The 16506-nt window shown below is 42.6% G+C and overlaps 1 protein-coding gene across 1 annotated transcript in view; it reads right to left on the bottom strand.

Annotated features, from left to right (window-relative positions):
- The window catches only part of GLRA3 (glycine receptor alpha 3), a 131108-nt gene that overhangs the window by 25104 nt on the left and 89498 nt on the right, over positions 1-16506 (bottom strand). Inside the window, exons 6-7 of the mRNA XM_084860294.1 lie at positions 6703-6840; positions 3916-4130 (exon numbers count right to left, since the gene is read on the bottom strand). Of these exons, the coding sequence (XP_084716420.1) occupies positions 3916-4130; positions 6703-6840 (353 nt within the window). The remainder of the gene's footprint in view (positions 1-3915; positions 4131-6702; positions 6841-16506) is intronic.

Genomic DNA, 16506 nt, shown 5'->3' on the forward strand with positions numbered 1-16506 from the left:
AGTACTTTAATATTAATAAAGGTACAGTGGGTTCATGCACCATTGAATGGGAGGCTAGTAAAGCTTGCATAAGGGGCCAAATTATCTCTTACACTTATTATCAAAAGAAGCTTATAAAACTCAACTGATGCTTTTATATAAGAAGCTGAAATCTCTTATAACTCAGTTTGCCACTTCCCCTATAGCACAACTGTATCAAGAGCTACAAAATACTAAGCATGAGGTCAATAATATTCTTTCACAACAGGCGGAATTTGCTCTGACCTGTCTACAACAGAAATATTGGGAAAATGGTGAATGTCCCAGTAAGATTCTTGCACATTGTCTTAAACAGCACCAACATCAAAATGTTATTTCATCCATTAAAGATAAGAATGACAAAGTATATACTTCTCCCACAGACATAAACTCACAATTTTTAAAGCGTTATTCTGATCTGTTTAGTTCTAGTAATAAGATACCAGAGCAAGATATGGATGCTTTTTTCCCTCACATTAATCTTTCATGTTTAGATTCTTCACAACAACAGCTCCTTTTAGCTTCTCTGTGTTTAGAGGAAATTATGAATACAACAATGAAAATGAATACTGGGAAAGCACTTGGACCAGATGGATTCCCAATTGAATGGTATAAAACATTTTCTATTTTTTAGCCCCAAATTTGCATCGCCTCTATAACCATATTTTTGAGGCAGGCTTCATCGTTAAATGACATGTATATTACTGTGATTCTTAAGCCAGGCAAGGATCATACCCATTGTGCTAACTATCAACCTATATCATTAATTAATGTAGATATCAAAATATTAACAGCAATTTTGGCCAATAGATTGCAACAAGTCATGGCCGTATTGGTTAGACCAGACCAGGTAGGATTTATTAAAAATAGACAGTGGGCTGATAATCTCAGATTAGGTGTTGATCTAGTTGCTTTAAACTCTGAAAGAACTGACCAGGAGGCCATCATTTCCTTGGATGCAGAAAAGGCCCTTCACAGTATTCACTGGAAATTTATTTTTATTACATTGATTAATTTTGGTTTTCCTATAGAATTTTTGAAATGGGTTAAAAACTTATATTCAGCTCCAGGAGCAAGAGTAATGACTAAGGGTTTATTTTCACTTATTTTCTTTTTTTTTTTTTTTACTTTGGTGGGGCACCAGACAAGGTGTCCACTCTCCCCACTGATATTCAAGTTATGCTTGGAATCCTTGGCATGCGCTATTAGACAAAATAGTAGTATTCATGGATTTGTCCATTTTGGTTTAGAATTTAAGATTAGCCTTTATGTTGTTGATCTTTTGTTGTTTATCTTGAGATTCCAGTCTCAGTTCTAGCTTTGATAAAATTGACTAATACCTTTGGTGAATTGTCCGGCTATTCAATTAATTGGTCAAAGTCAGAAATAATGATGATTGGAGATAGGATATACTCTAGGGTATTAGCCAATTGGCAATTTTAACAGTGCCCAGAGTTTATTACTTCTTTGGGAATAATTATCCCTAGAGCTATATCTCTAATGATTAGGTTAAATTTAAACAAGTTGATTAATGATATTTCATGAGATATAAATAGATGGGCGTCTTTAAAGTTGAGTTTAAGGGGTAAGGTGAATACACTTAAGATGAATACCATACCTCAAATTATTTATGTTATACATGTGATCCCTATACTTATACCCAGCAAATATTTCCAAAAACTTAATGCTTTGTTTTGGATATTCTTTTGGGGTTCCTTTCCATCAAGAATATCTTTGAAAAGGATGCAACTTCCAATTAATGAAGGTGGGTTTGGTTTTCCGGATCTAGTTATGTACCATTGGGCCTATTTGCTGACTTGTATTAAATTTTGATCTTTTCCACTTTGATTATTTTTCCTAATTTTCCACCTTGGACAGTGTTGGAATCTTCTTGTCTGGACTGGAGCCTCTCTCTAAATGGATGGTATTAGGTTCTCAGAATATTAAGGCAGACAGAGCTCCTCCCACAATTTTGGCAGTTAGAGAACTGTGGTTTATAATATCACATCAGTTACAGTTTGACCCATTTTCCCATACTAAATTGACTTTATGGGGAAATCCAGATTTACTAACTGTAAATAAAATATTTTTATGGAGGACCTGGACAGATAAAATGATCTTTACCCTGGATCAATTAGTGGGGGCTGATGATGAGTTCATGTTATTTTAAACTTTGTGAGATCAATTTGATTTGCCTGCTACAGCGGAATGGCAGTACTTGCAATTGAAACATTTGTTGGTATCTAGATTCGGTCCTGCTGCTTTTACTGCTTTGGAGTCTCCTTCACTACTGGAAATACTCACTGAAGCTGATCAGATATATCGACCTACGATTCATGTTTATAAATATTTATTATCAATGAATAAATATGATAAAAGTGGTTTACAGCAGGAATGGAACAAGGAATTGGAACATCCTATTTTGTTTAATCAATGGACTGCCATTTTGCCATCTGTATCAGATATCTCAACAGATGTTCAGTTACGCCTTATTCAAAAACTTTTGTTTTGGGTCTATTGGATGCCACAACGTCTTTTTAATAAAGGTTTGTCAAATTCGGCTAATTGTTGGAGGTGTAATGCAGTCAATACTTCTCTTATTCATATGTTTTGGAAATACCCAATGGTTGCCTCCTTTTGGGTGGAAATTATTACATGGATAAAGTTTGTATTGGAAAGCTCTTTAATATTTACTGATGTAAATGTTCTTTTAAATTACGTCCCTGTTTCTTGGAATGTAACACATGGTCAGTGTAAATGGATTTTTCTCACCCTTTTCATTGCTAAAAGACTGATACTACAATACTGGAAGGATAAAAGCTCACTGCCAATAATGCAATGGATTGAAGACTTAATAATGCTAGCAACATTTGAAAGAGTGGTATATAGGCGTAACTTGCAAATGGAGTTATATGTGGATATTTGGTCTGCTTTTACAGTTTATGTGTAACCTATATTTTCACCCCCCCTTTTTTTACTCTTTCTAGAATATTGTAGTAATTTGAAACTGAGGGTTTTAGAATGTGGCTATACTTTTTTCTTTCTTTTTGGTTTTGTTACATTGTTTTTTCTTTGTTTTGTTTGTTGAAATTCACAGTAAAAAAAAAGAAAAGAAAAAACCCACAATTTTTTTTTTGGTCATTGTGCCAGATTTTTTGAGTCCATTATTATGGGAAGTGTTTGGAAAAATAGTTTAACTTGGCATTGCTACCACTTTTATAGCACTAGGTCTGCCCAAACTTGTTAAATGTATCCAAGACCAGCTTTTGATATCCTTTTTTATTTGTCTGATCACTGGATGTAGATTGTAAATCGTAAGCATTTACAAACATGATGACTAAATGGGGATTGCTTGCCTCAGGGAGGCAGCATCTCTTGGCAGTTGTAAGGTCTTCTCCAGCCTTCAGAAGAAGGATATTCCACATTTGTGGGCCAGCCAACAAACTTCCTGTCTATGCACCTTTGCCTCCAAAAGTTGTCATTAAGAAGACACTGTTAACTGATCCAAAGAGATCAGTAAGGGATGTGGCAAAGAAGGCAGCATGTCAAGAACTACCATGCAGTAAGCAACTTCTTCAGTGGGAATCTAAATTTGCATATCAATTTGGCACAGTCAGAAACCTACTGAGAGCACAATCCTATAATTTCTACACAGAAGTAAACCCCACTGAGTTCAATGGGACTTACTGCAAGGTAAGTGTGTATAGGATTGCCTGAGCAATTAGTATAGTTTACAAGGTGAAAATGCCCTCTCTTACCTTTTCTCCTTCAATGAACTGTGGGAGAAGAAGCAAACGTTTTAAGACCATCAGTGCTGGAGCACACTAAGCTAAAACAAAACATCATGTTCCATCATCAACCAGAATCAAAACACATGAAGTCCAAGAGCTTGCATACCTTGGGGAGTGAAGCCCGTGACCCTGAACTCTGTGTTGTCATAGTAAGTACAGTTGTTATACCTAAAGCCACTCTGGCTGGAGCTGCATCCATATTGATCCAAAATGACACCCAGGACAGTATGACAATCAAGAGGCTGGGAATGTACATTTGAATGAGATAATAACCCATCTGCCTTTCAAGGTGGAATCGAACTTCAATGCACGTAAACTTGCCTAGTTACAACAAAGAAGAACTGTTAGAGGTACTCGTTGTGTTTTTCATTATCAACAGTGCCTGATGAAACGAGAGGACAATTGTTAATAGTTTTCTGTTTATAACTATCAATCTTAGCCTTCCCAAAGCTGGCACCCTCCAGATGTGGTGAACTACAACTCCCAGCATTCCCCAGGCAGCTGGCTGGGGATGCTGGGAATTGTAGTCTAACACATCTGGAGGGAACCAGTTTGGAGAAGGCTGATCTATGACAATGACTACAGCATATCAATGTCTTTTGATTATTTATTTATTTGTTTGTTTGTTTATTTAATAAACTTTTTAGGTTATTCACCCTCCCCAGGGGCCTTGGGTGAACTGGTCTATACTATAAGTGCTTGGGATTTGAAAGTGTCAGGATTCCATTAGCCGCCACTTTACTTCTAAGTCCCAAACATACACAGTTGAGAGGCTTCAGTGACAGTCTACAGCTTTTAATCCATTACTTCACAGGGTCATACAGATGCAAATTCTCAGTGACTCTCAGTCTACAAAGGAATGCCCTCAGGGGATTCAAAAGGAAGTTAGGAGAGTTGCCTGCCATTTGAAGAGGGAGATGGTTTTACTAGCCTAATTTAAATGGGGGAGGTCCCTCTCTTCTCGTGAGGCCTCTAAGTGCAGCTTTTCATGCAAGGCCAATTGGGTAGACTGTCTAAGTTCTGCCCCGGCCTTCTCTCTCTTTGTTCTGTACCTGCATCTGGCATCTGTTAGGTCATACTCCCCAGACTCCGCCTCCTCCTGTTCGCTGCCTCTCATGGGGTGTGTGTGAAGAGGGACCCTCCTCATCAGCCAACTGGATGTTTGTAACCTGGGAAGCTGGCCTACTCATATCTGGACTAGCCTGGGAAAACATCTCCCCCAAGTTTGGCAGTTCTCCTTCAGAATCTGAACTGCTGTCCCACTCCCTGCGCTCAGAAACACCCCCGACAGCAAGAGTGCCCATCATACAAACAGGTGAATTAACTGGGCCCTACATTGTTACAACTGGGTTCAAAGAAACAGGTCTGATGAGAAGTGGAATGTTAACCTGATATGATGGTCAGACAGTGGGTATAAAGAGCAACAGGGTCAGCTCAAGACATTTTGCTGCCAGAAGTGAAGCAACAAATGGCGCTCCCACCTTAAGTCAAGGAATTGGATTCAGATTTAATCATACTCAGAGTAGACCCATAGAAATTAATGGGTCTTACGCTATTTTATTTATTTATTTATTTATTTCTATACCACCCAATAGCCGAAGCTCTCTGGGCGTTTCACAAAAATTAAAACCAAACACACAATAAAACAATTTAAAATATATAGAACATTAAAACCACAGCATATTTAGTATATTTTCCTTTCAGAAAATATTTAGTATATTTTCCTTTCAGATAATAGGAACCGGGACATAGGAGGCATGTTAAAAGAGATTTGGATGTGTTCCAGTGAACAGAATGTTGGACTTGCAGACAAGGGTTCAAATCATAAGTTCATCAGTGTGAGAAACAGGTTGGCTTCAAGAATCCAGTTCATACAACTTCACCTGAATTCTTCATGTATCTTCCCTAATTTCTATGTGGCTTTCACCAAAACACAAACCTTCACCTCTGTATTTCTACTTCTCCTGTCTCCAACCCCTGCTCTTGTCTTTCCTAACTTCCTATAGGCTGGCGGGGGGGGGACTTGTGGCCCTCCAGATATTTTGGCCTACATCTTGGCTATCACCTATTGAGCTTCTGCTATTATTTATTACATAGAAATGTAATAAATAAAGAAATCTCCATCTGCCTTTAGCCAGCATAGCCAATGGTAAGGGATCACAGGAGTTGTAGGCCAAAACATCTGGAAGGCCACAAGTTGTCCACCTCTGCTATAGTCAAAGTGGCCCAATTAAGGGCGCAATCCTATCGGGATAGGCAGCTACCTCCAAACTCGGAGGCGACCACCTATCCAATGCAGGGCAGGAGCAGTGCAGAGAGGATTGTCCCCTTCGCGCTTCAGCTGCCCTGCATTCGCGGCTAGACAGCTGATTTTGGCTGTCTATCCATGGGAAGTTGGAGCAGGAGGAGTGGATGCCAGATGATGCATAGGAAGTATCAGAACCACACTTCTGCCCCCCCCTGCTGCCCCCCCCCCCAGAACTCCACATTTTCGCTGGTCCACGCTCCTCTTACGAGCATGGAGTGCAGGGCGAATTGGCGCTTCCTATGAGGCAGCATGTGAGGGGGTGGAGGTCAGTCCTCAGGGAACTAACCTATTGTATGGCCATCTAGCCACTTACTAGCAGCCATAGAATTGTGCCCTAAAAGACTTATTTCTATTTCAGAATTCTGGTGATGTTCCTCATTTGACACTATCAGCCCTTTAGTTGACACTTGGTAGTGGCAGCCACGTTATCCAGCATGCAACCTCATCCCCTCCAAACCCCACAGGTCATTGCTGCTCTGTGGTTACATGTGCTGAATACATTGTTGAATAGTTCTTTTGACTAACGTCACAGTAAAGAGCAACATCCGTCCTTTAAATTGTCAATGGACTCAGTAGTTCTCCTACCTGTGTTGTAATGCTTGGTGCAGTAAGTCAAATCTTTGTCTTCTTTCAACAGAAACTGTGGCAAAGTCAGCCCGTCAGCTACCTGTACAGCACTATTTTCTTGCCATTCAAAAATGAGATCGTTCATTGTGTATCCAACTAAGAAAGCAAAGGAAAACATACATAGGGTGAAGCACTGTATAAGTCTAGTGCCAAATGGTGGGAACATATTAACGCCCACAAAAGAGATTCATTATCAAATCTAGTCCTCAGTGTAATTTATATATGGCCCTCAGAGCGCTTCTGAGATTATCTGTATTATAAATCAAAATGTATGAGATTTTGGTCTGGCAAATGCTGAGAAACCCAAAAGGCTGTGCTGATCATGCATCATGACCTACGGCATTATTCATATTTCATAAACCAGCACAGGATTCTGTCTGAATGGAGCCACAGGGACTAGTGGTCCATTTGGCCCACGGAATGACATTCTGCACCCATGAGATAGAAAGTGAAGTCTGCTGCACATTGTCCTACTTTGGTGGGCCTCCCATGAACCTGGGCAGGTTCAACAGGGGAAGTAGCAGTGGGATAGTCTGATGAGAACTGGAGTGGCTTGGAAGCACCTTTTACATTCCCACAAGCACCCAAACATACTATAGCAGCAGCAGCATTACCTCGGGCTGGCAGTTCCAGATAGGGATGTTGGAGAAATCCACAATGGAACTAAATGAGTTCAGTTTTTTATGAATCCAAGCCATGGATTCTCCAGCGGACTGGCTTTTCTCCTGTCAGGTGGATTCCACAGACTTGCGGACCATATTTTTCTAATCTTTGGGAATTTTGTGCAAATTTTATCTTAGAAAAACATCCCCCCCCAACAACCCCCAAGCAAAAACTGTGCATTCCCCCTATAGGCTAAAGTGTGAAAATGCACATTTTGAGGGGATTTGCGCATTTTTGCTCATGCAAATTTGTGTAAATTCAGAAACTAAAAAAAGAAATCAATTCTGTTGATGGGCGGACGACAGAACGAAAGGCACCTGACAACCTACGAATCACGGATGGAACGGATTTCACACAATCCATACATTCCTAGTTCCAGGATATCCTGGTGCTGATTGGAGCTCCAGAAAAGGGCAGCCCAGGGCAAGCTTTGGTAATGGGGCCCAGTTGCTGCCTACGGTGACCAAGTGGTGACACTGGACATTGGTCAGCTTATTTGCAGAGCAAAAAAGAGCCAAGTAGAAGAGAAATATAAATTGTCAGTGCTACTTCAAGTAGATAGTAAACTCATTAGAAACCTTTTCTCTCTTCCAACACATGACGCAAATTAAATCACCCACCTGCCGTAAAGCTTTAGGACAGGATGGGCTAATCATCTTAATCAGGTAATATGATAATGAGGTTTAATTCCCAGGCACATTGTGCAGGCTTCATTTCAGAGCAAAAAGACCCTGAGTGAACAATTTTATCAGGACAAATATTAATCTGTAGACAACCGACTATTCTTATCCATAGCCACTTTCTGATATCCGTTCTGTGGCAGATCCTATAGTCTTACCAATATAGATACCATTAAAACAACTGGTACATTAAGGGCACAACCCTATGTTTAGACAGAAAGAAGTCCTGCAAGGCCCAGTTGTATCAGTTTTTTTCTGTCTAAACATGCATAAGATTGCACCTGGAGGGCGCCATCCTATGGGGATAGTCAGCTGCCTCCAAACTTGGACGCGACTGACTATCCAATGTAGGGTGGGCGGAGTGTGGAGGGGATCTTCTCCTCTGCACTTTGGCTACCCTGCATTTGTGGCTAGATGGCCAATTTCAGCTGTCTAGCTGGGGCATCTTGGAATGGGAGGGGTGGGCAGGATAGACAGTGCATAGGAAGCATCGTAATGGTGTTTCCACCATTATCTCCTCGGCCCAATCCCAGGAACGCCCCCTTTTCCACTCTCTGTGCTGCTATTATGAGCCGGAGCTGGGGATGAACCACGCTGCCTCTGAGGCAGTGGGGGAGGGGGCAGGGAGGCAGTTTTCTGGGAACTGACCTTGGAGCACTGGCTCCGAGGTTGGTTCTCAGGAAACAAAACATCCTGTGTCCATCTAGGTGCTGTCTAGCAGCCATAGGATTGCACCCTATGTTATCTAGTAATGCAGAACTGTATAAAGTTAATTGGTAGCTGGTACTAGTTAATTTCTAACTCTAGAAGATGCTTTGCCTCAGGTCTGCTTGAAAGTTGTAACCTATAACCTGCCTAAGGTCCAGATTCCTTCACTGAGGGAGATCTCAAATTTTGGCTCAGATTTCCCTCAGAGATGAAGAAAAAACACATTTTCTTCTTCTTCTTCTTCATTATTATTATTATTATTATTATTATTATTATTATTATTACTCCAAGTGTTTAGTAATCCCATGTTATTTGTCCAGACTTTCTGAAAAATAATTATCTATCTATCTATCTATCAATCATCATCTATCTGTCATCTATCTATCATCCTTTAAAATTAAGGTTTGGTTGTGCTGTAAATTCTGCAGTTAGTAATGTTATTTATAAACCAAAGTGATGACTGCAATGCAAAAAGTTATCCTATAAATACTTCCTGTCTTAGTTTGGATCTTTGGGCTCTTGTGAGCTAAATAATAATCTGGAAAGTGGTCTTAGTTCTTAAACGGGATTTATCCCATATAGCATTTCACTGCGGATTTTTCAATGCATAGCATAACATCATACAGTATAACCTTATTCTTTCTATTACAAATCCATAGAGGAACCTTACAGAGAGAGATCCACAGATGCATATCTTGTATCACACCTCGTATGCATTCAGATGAAAATCAGCTGTGTGTAAAACAAATTATCATTTGAAGCACGTAGATTATAGCCAGGAGAAAAATCTCCTGAGTGCAGCTCATTGAACTGACAAGAAACAACTGCTGTGTCAAAATGGATTTTCCCAAATGAGATTCATTCATTTAATCTGTATTTTAATTATTGTTATCCACCATGGCCACTAACCCTTTCTATGATGCAATTCATTTAAATATGAAAAATGCATGGCAATTGTTGATGGCATTGTTTTTTCTTTTTTTCTTTTATCCAAACTTCTTCCTTTTTCAATATACAAGACAACTTGGCAATCACTTTTTCATTGGAATTTTTTTTTTTTTAAATTACTAAGAAAATATTAATCTCTAAACTCTGAGATAGTTATATGTTCGTCTATAGGTTGTAGGTGGGGTTAGCTTGTTCTTATATGCACACTGCCCTGCATCCTGTTCCTGAGAGTTGTATTGCACCAGCATGTAATAGGGATGTACGAAAGTCACTTACCTTTTCGAAGGGTGACATTTGCGGTGGGGGGGAGGCGCTCCGTCCCTCCCCCCGAAATTCTCCCCAGCTGGCTCCACTTCGCAGTGACTCCGTGGAGCCACCGGCTGGGGCCTCCCGCAGCCGGACATCCGGCCACCGGGCAGCCTGCACAGGGACGCAAATGGCGGCCGCTGTAGCTGCCGCCATCTGCATCCCTGTATTTTGCCGTGATAGGCTACATAAATATTTACGTAGCCTATTATGGCCAAAGGCAGGTATGAAAATGGTGGCCACTACGCCATTTGCGCCCCTGTCTTTGGCCGTAATAGGCTATGTAAATATTTACGTAGCCTATCTCGGTGAAAAAAAGGGAACAGAAATGGCAGCGGCTATGGCGGCTGCCATTTGCGTTCCCTTTTTTTTGCCATGATAGGCTATGTAAATATTTAAATAGCCTATTATGGCCAAAGACAGGGGAGCAAATGGTGGCCGCTATTTGCGTTGCCCTTATTTTCGCCGTAGTCTACGTAAATCTTTACGTAAACTACCGGGACCAAATAAGGAATGCAAATGGCGGCGCCCATGGGCTCTGCCATTTGCGTACGTGCTTTTTTTTTTCCAAAGTCACCCGTGATAGGCTACATAACGATTTACGTAGCCTATCATGGCTGACTTTGGAAATCTAGCCGTGATAGGCTACGTAAATCGTTATGTAGCCTATCACGGGTGTTTGTTTGTTTTTTTACTTTATTTTGTAATGGCGGCAGCGGCAGCCAGTCGGAAGACCGGCCGCCACCCCCGCCCCCGACGAACCGCCGTCGAACTCCTGCCGGGACCCGCCGCCGAGAGGGACATTCAAGGGAGGTAAGTCCCATCCCGGGGGGGGGGCGGGGGGCAGAGAATTTCACCAACAATTTCGAGGGGCCGAATGCATTGGCATTCGGCCTCCCCAAGATTCGTGGAGAAATTCTCCACCATTGCTATAGGCTACATAAGTATTTATGTAGCCTATCATGGCTATAATGAAGAAGCGAATTTTGGCCGCAGACACGGCCTCCATTCGCAAAGCAGCGCGAACGGCAGCAGGTAAGTGCTCCATTTTGCGCGCCTTTCATGGGGGGGGCCTTCGTTCCGCCACAGATTTCGGGGGGGGCGAATGCTCTGGCATTCGGCCTCACGGAGATCCATGGCAGAATTCTCTGACATCTCTACATGTATATAGCCTGTAACAACAGGTAGCCAATTTACTGCCAAGAAATTGGGCACGATAGGAGCATTAGAAAACAACATAGACAGATCTGCCAACGAAAACATCTAGGATCATATAAAGTAAGAAAAAAAGAAAGAAAGGTTCCTCCTGTGCAAGCACCGGGTCATTACTGACCCCTAGAGGGATGCCGCTTTCACTGGCGTTTTCATGGCAGATTGTAGCGAGGTGGGTTGCCATTGCCTTCCCCAGTCGTGACTACCTTTCCCCCAGCAAGCTGGGTACTCATTTTACCGACCTCGGAAGGATGGAAGGCTGTGTCGACCTGAGCCAGCTACCTGGGACCCAGCTTCTGCTGGGATCGAACTCAGGTCGTGGGGAGAGTTTCGGCTGCAATACTGCCGCCTACCACTCTGCGCCACACAAGGCTCTACATGTAAAGTAAACCAGTCTAGAATTAAAGACCAGAACCATGGAGGGGACCCTTACGGCAGCGGGATGCAGAACCTTTTCTGTCCCAAGGGCCAAATTGGCTCCAGGCAATCATGTTGGGGGCCACATGCCAGCAGTGGGTGGGACCACTCCCAGAATGTGGCCCTCAACGGGATTGCCAGGAGCCCTTCACATACGAATACACACAGTCACATGGTCACACACACGCTGTCTCACACACACAACACACACTCATGCAAACATGCAAAACATACACAAACAAAACACATTCTCCCCCCTCTTGAAACACCCACCCACACACACACACATTGCAAATAGAATTGTAAAAAGCCTGCATTGTCACTAATGGAGACTTTCAAACAGTGGAGGCTGGTGGCTCCGATTTTGCTGGGGGTTGTGAATCCATTCTGGGTTTCAGTCAGAACCAGCCAGAACCCTAAAGGAGCTATCCAAGGTGCTGAACCTATATTTATTTGTTTATTTTAGCCCTCCCCTCCCCAGCAGAACCCACACACACACACACATACACACACACACACCCCTCACACTGAAATTAGGCTTTGAAATAGCCTCCATTGGCACCAATCAGCAGAGAGTGGAGATAATAAGAGATTTTCAGCTGGGGAAATCTGATATCTCTGATCAGCAGCTGACTGAAGGTAAGAGGTTTTCAACTGTGGGTCGAGGGGGTCGGGGACTGGGGGAGATGTTGGCAGGTGAGATGGGGACACCTCATTGCTTATTTGGCCCACAGGCCTGACTTATGGGATCTCCTCCATGGATAATACATAAATTAACATGAAATTAAAATTAAAAGCATCCTAAAATAAATTAACTTAAGGATATGCCCAGAAAAAAAACTTTCCCATTCTTTCCTCCCTGTTGCAGCCACCTGAGCCCCCATCCCAGCCTCTATGGAAGGTCAGGGAGACCCTATTGTGAAAAATGTGCAGTGAATTGCAAGGGATTTCTGGGGAACGTCTACCCAATTTTGAATTATTTGCCTTTCCCCAACAGTCACCCATACACCATCCCATAAAGTTGAGTTGGGCCCCTGACCCCCCAGGTAGACTATATGGGGGGCTGAGGTGGCTGAATGGGGGGGGGGATATAGGAAACTTTCCTTCCATTAACTTCCTTAAGTTAACATCATAGGATCCAATCCAAAAAGATTTGTTGACCATCTCCTTAACACACAGGTACACATATTAGATCATCATTGAACATTTCAGAACATCCAAGTTGATATTATTAATCAAGTTTGAGTTTCCTGTCGCTTTGAATTTGAATGAAATAAGGTATATGAATTATTTTTCTGATCTCTATATGAATTAAGGAGAAAATACCTAAAGTGTTTGTGAAGCACAGTCCAGCTGGAAATAAATCTTTGTCATTTGCTTCAAGAGATCTTGTGATCTGAAGCAGAAATCTCACCTAAAAAAAACCCTAAAGGTGCAATTCTATGCATGTTTAGCTGGAGAAAAGTCCTACAACTCTGAACATTCCCTAGCCTCCATGGCTGGCTGTGGCATGGGAGCTGTAGGACATTCTTCTATCTAAACAACATAGACTGTGTCCTCAATGACTGTTGCCTATTGCTATAGGTGTTCCAAGAAATATCAAGAATTAATTCAGACTGTCCATGCTTGCCTTGATTCACTATTGGAAACCACTGACATTCATTGCTGCTGCTGTGAAACAAACATCCCATGCATGCCCCACTGAAATGAATGGAGACTGTGCAGCAGAAGTGTATTACTGGGATGCTTTAGTGGGAAGGATAAGAGACCTCTCACTGCCACAGAGAAACCCCTGCATTTCGTGCTAATATCAGAGAATCAGTGCTCCACAAAAGGATACCACCAGAGCAAATCACTCTAGATGGCTCAGTATAGGAAGCAGCCATGTACCACCAAGGGAGGGAGAGAGAGGGGCAGGAGGGAGGATGTTTGCATGTCTACTCGGAAGTAACTCTCCACTGCATGCAAGCAAGGGCAGAAAAGCCTGTTGATTCAAAGCTGCATGGGGGTGGGCAGGCAGAGTAGAGGGCAAAAAAATGAAGGTGTGCAGAGAGCTTTATTGATTTTAAGAGCTGATGGTTCGAATTACAGATATGCAGAACTGCAAATTTCTATGAGCTCAAAGAGCGATTATCCCCAACCCTCCTCATTCTTGTCCATTTCACTTGACTGAGCACAGAAAAGAGAACAAGAGCAGAAGCAACTTCGTGTCTCCTACTGACTAAGAAAGCACGGCAGTGCAGAGAGCGGGGTGGGTTGGGGAGCCTGTCTATCCACATGTCCACAGCAATTTATTTGAAGTACTTCAATTTACCCCAGCTTTCCCCGAGAGAGGGAGCACACGAGGGGAGGTGGTCACTAAATGTGCCAACTTGGAAGTAAGTCATGTGCATCCATTGCATTTGACTGAGCAGTTTTACAGGGAAGGAGAGGGGGCAGCCAGTAGTGGGAGCATGGACAGGGCAGGGAACAAGCCTCTCCTGTTCACTGAGAGGCATCTCTGTGGTTGATGATGTTCACTTCAGCTGGCAGGACTCTGCCCAGCCCCCAAATAAAGCAGTTTAACACAAGTGCTCCTGTGTGACTTGTGAAAGCAGTTTTTTAGGTGATGTATGCTCCGCTTTTCTTGCTTCATTGGACCAAAGCCAATGTCATGAAAATCCAGATAAAACCAGAAAGCGCTTCTCATTCCATTTCCATGTAGATTGGGCCCAAGATCTTTAGCCAATTTGTCTGATTCGGAATAATGTCACTGAAGGCAAAACTTTGCCATTGCTCTCCCTCTGGGTAGGGCAGGGACATGGACCCCAGCACTGAGCTACTTTCCCTGTCTTCCTGCAGTGTGCTGGCAGTTTCATTGCTTGCCAATGCTAAGGGGCAGGACCATTATCATGTTTTAGTTGCACTTAATTGTGCATGTCCAGGTGAGGCAAAATACGGACAGAAAGTGCTGCAATCTGAATACACATCTCCATCCATATTCTTCCCCAATAACCACACAATCCTATACATGTCTGCTCAGAAGTAAATCCCATTGAGTTCAATGGAACTTACTTTCCAAGTAAGAATACTTAGGACTGTAGCCTAAATCAACTAGGATTAAAGGAGGGGTATCAGTTCAGTTGCCTTCTCAACCTCCTGACACTCACCTCCTAACAAATAGCTTTGTGGGTGGGAAAATCACAAAAGCAAGGGAGACATCTAATGCGGGAACAGGGATGTATGATTGCAGAACACACACCTATTTCAGTTGAGCACTATAAAAGACTGGTAAGAATTTAAGGCATTTAAATATTTCAGACAACAAACTGAAGTGCCTTAATGCAAGTATATTGTTTAAAAAGTCAGCTGGTTCTTCTAATTCTTTAGGATTCTTTCTGCACACAAGTTCTTCCTGCCAGCATTTTTGTCCCTTGGCCCTTGTTATCTGTAACTCACTGAATACTCTGCTGTAGGGGAAGAGTTTCATTTAAAAATGGGCAACCCGCCGCCCCATTCTGAACTTTGAATGCTCTCCATGGAAATTTACTTTTGAAAACTGCAAAGTATACAGCACAAGTTGAACATGTATGATTTGAAAATGTATAATTGACAGAAGGTGATTTTGGTTACAGAGCTTTGCAATAAAAGTAACCCCTGTAGCAGTTGCAGGAAGCGATCTGGAACAGACTCAACTTCTTCGAACTCATGGCCTTTTTGCCTCAAGGTTGACAACTTTTTTCTGTGCCTGTGTGTGCGTGCGTGCATGCACGTATCTATCTGTCTACCTGCTAACTAAGAATAATAACACTTCATACATGTAATTATGTTGATTGTAGCCCATGAAAGCTTATACCACAATAAATTTGTTACAACACAATCCTGTGCATGCTTATGTAAGTAAGTTCAATGGGGCTTACTCCCAACTAAGAGTGCATAGGAGTGCTTAGTCATTAAAGCACCAGAAAACTCTTTTTTTTGTTCTTGCTATAATAGACTAAGGGCGCAGTCCTATCTAGATAGGTGGCCGCCTCCAAACTAGGAGGCGACTGCCTATCCAAAGCAAGGCAGGAGAAGCATGGGCGGTGGTGGTGGGGGAATCATTCCCTCCGTGCTTCTCCTGCCCTGCTTTAAATTCTAGACAGCTGTTTTCGGCTGTCTAGCTGCAGGGGGGCTGAGTGGGAGATGAGGCTGCTGTATGACACATTGGATGTGTCGTACAGGCAGATCCGCTCTCCCTACCCCGGAACACCCCCAGCTCTGCCCCCTTTCAGCCACTCCGCGCTCCTCTTCTGAGCACGGAGGACGAGGCTTCTCCGCACTGCCCCCGATGTAGCGCAGACGTGGGAGGAGGTCAGTTTTCCAGGAACTGACCTTGGAGCGCGGGCTCCGAGGTCGGTTCCTGGAAACACGCATATCCTATGGCCCTCTAGCTGCTGTCTAGTGGCCATAGGATTGCTTCCTAAGATAGTATACCTCTGGAGTTTGATACAATATCATCAGTCCATATACCAAATTGTTGCTGAGGGCCAGGTATCTTTTAAACTGCATAGCAAATTAATATGTACATTTTAAATTTCTGACATCAAAATACATAAATAATCTTTATAGACCAATAGTGGACTACATATCCTATTATAGCATGAGTGCATTAAACCTCTCAGTTTAGGAATGCTTGAAATAATCTTCCAACCTATCACACTGACCCTTATGGCCTGATCCTAGAAGCCATTGCATTCTCTCTCTCTCTCTCTCTCTCTCTCTCTCTCTCTCTCACACACACACACACACACACACACACAGAGTGGGTGAGATTAACACCCAAGACTGCTCTGCTAATGCATTACCA

This window comes from Heloderma suspectum, chromosome 5 (genome assembly GCF_057233095.1).
Source record: "Heloderma suspectum isolate Gila_16-S chromosome 5, 16-S_ref, whole genome shotgun sequence".
In the NCBI taxonomy this organism is placed as follows: Eukaryota; Metazoa; Chordata; class Lepidosauria; order Squamata; family Helodermatidae; genus Heloderma; species Heloderma suspectum.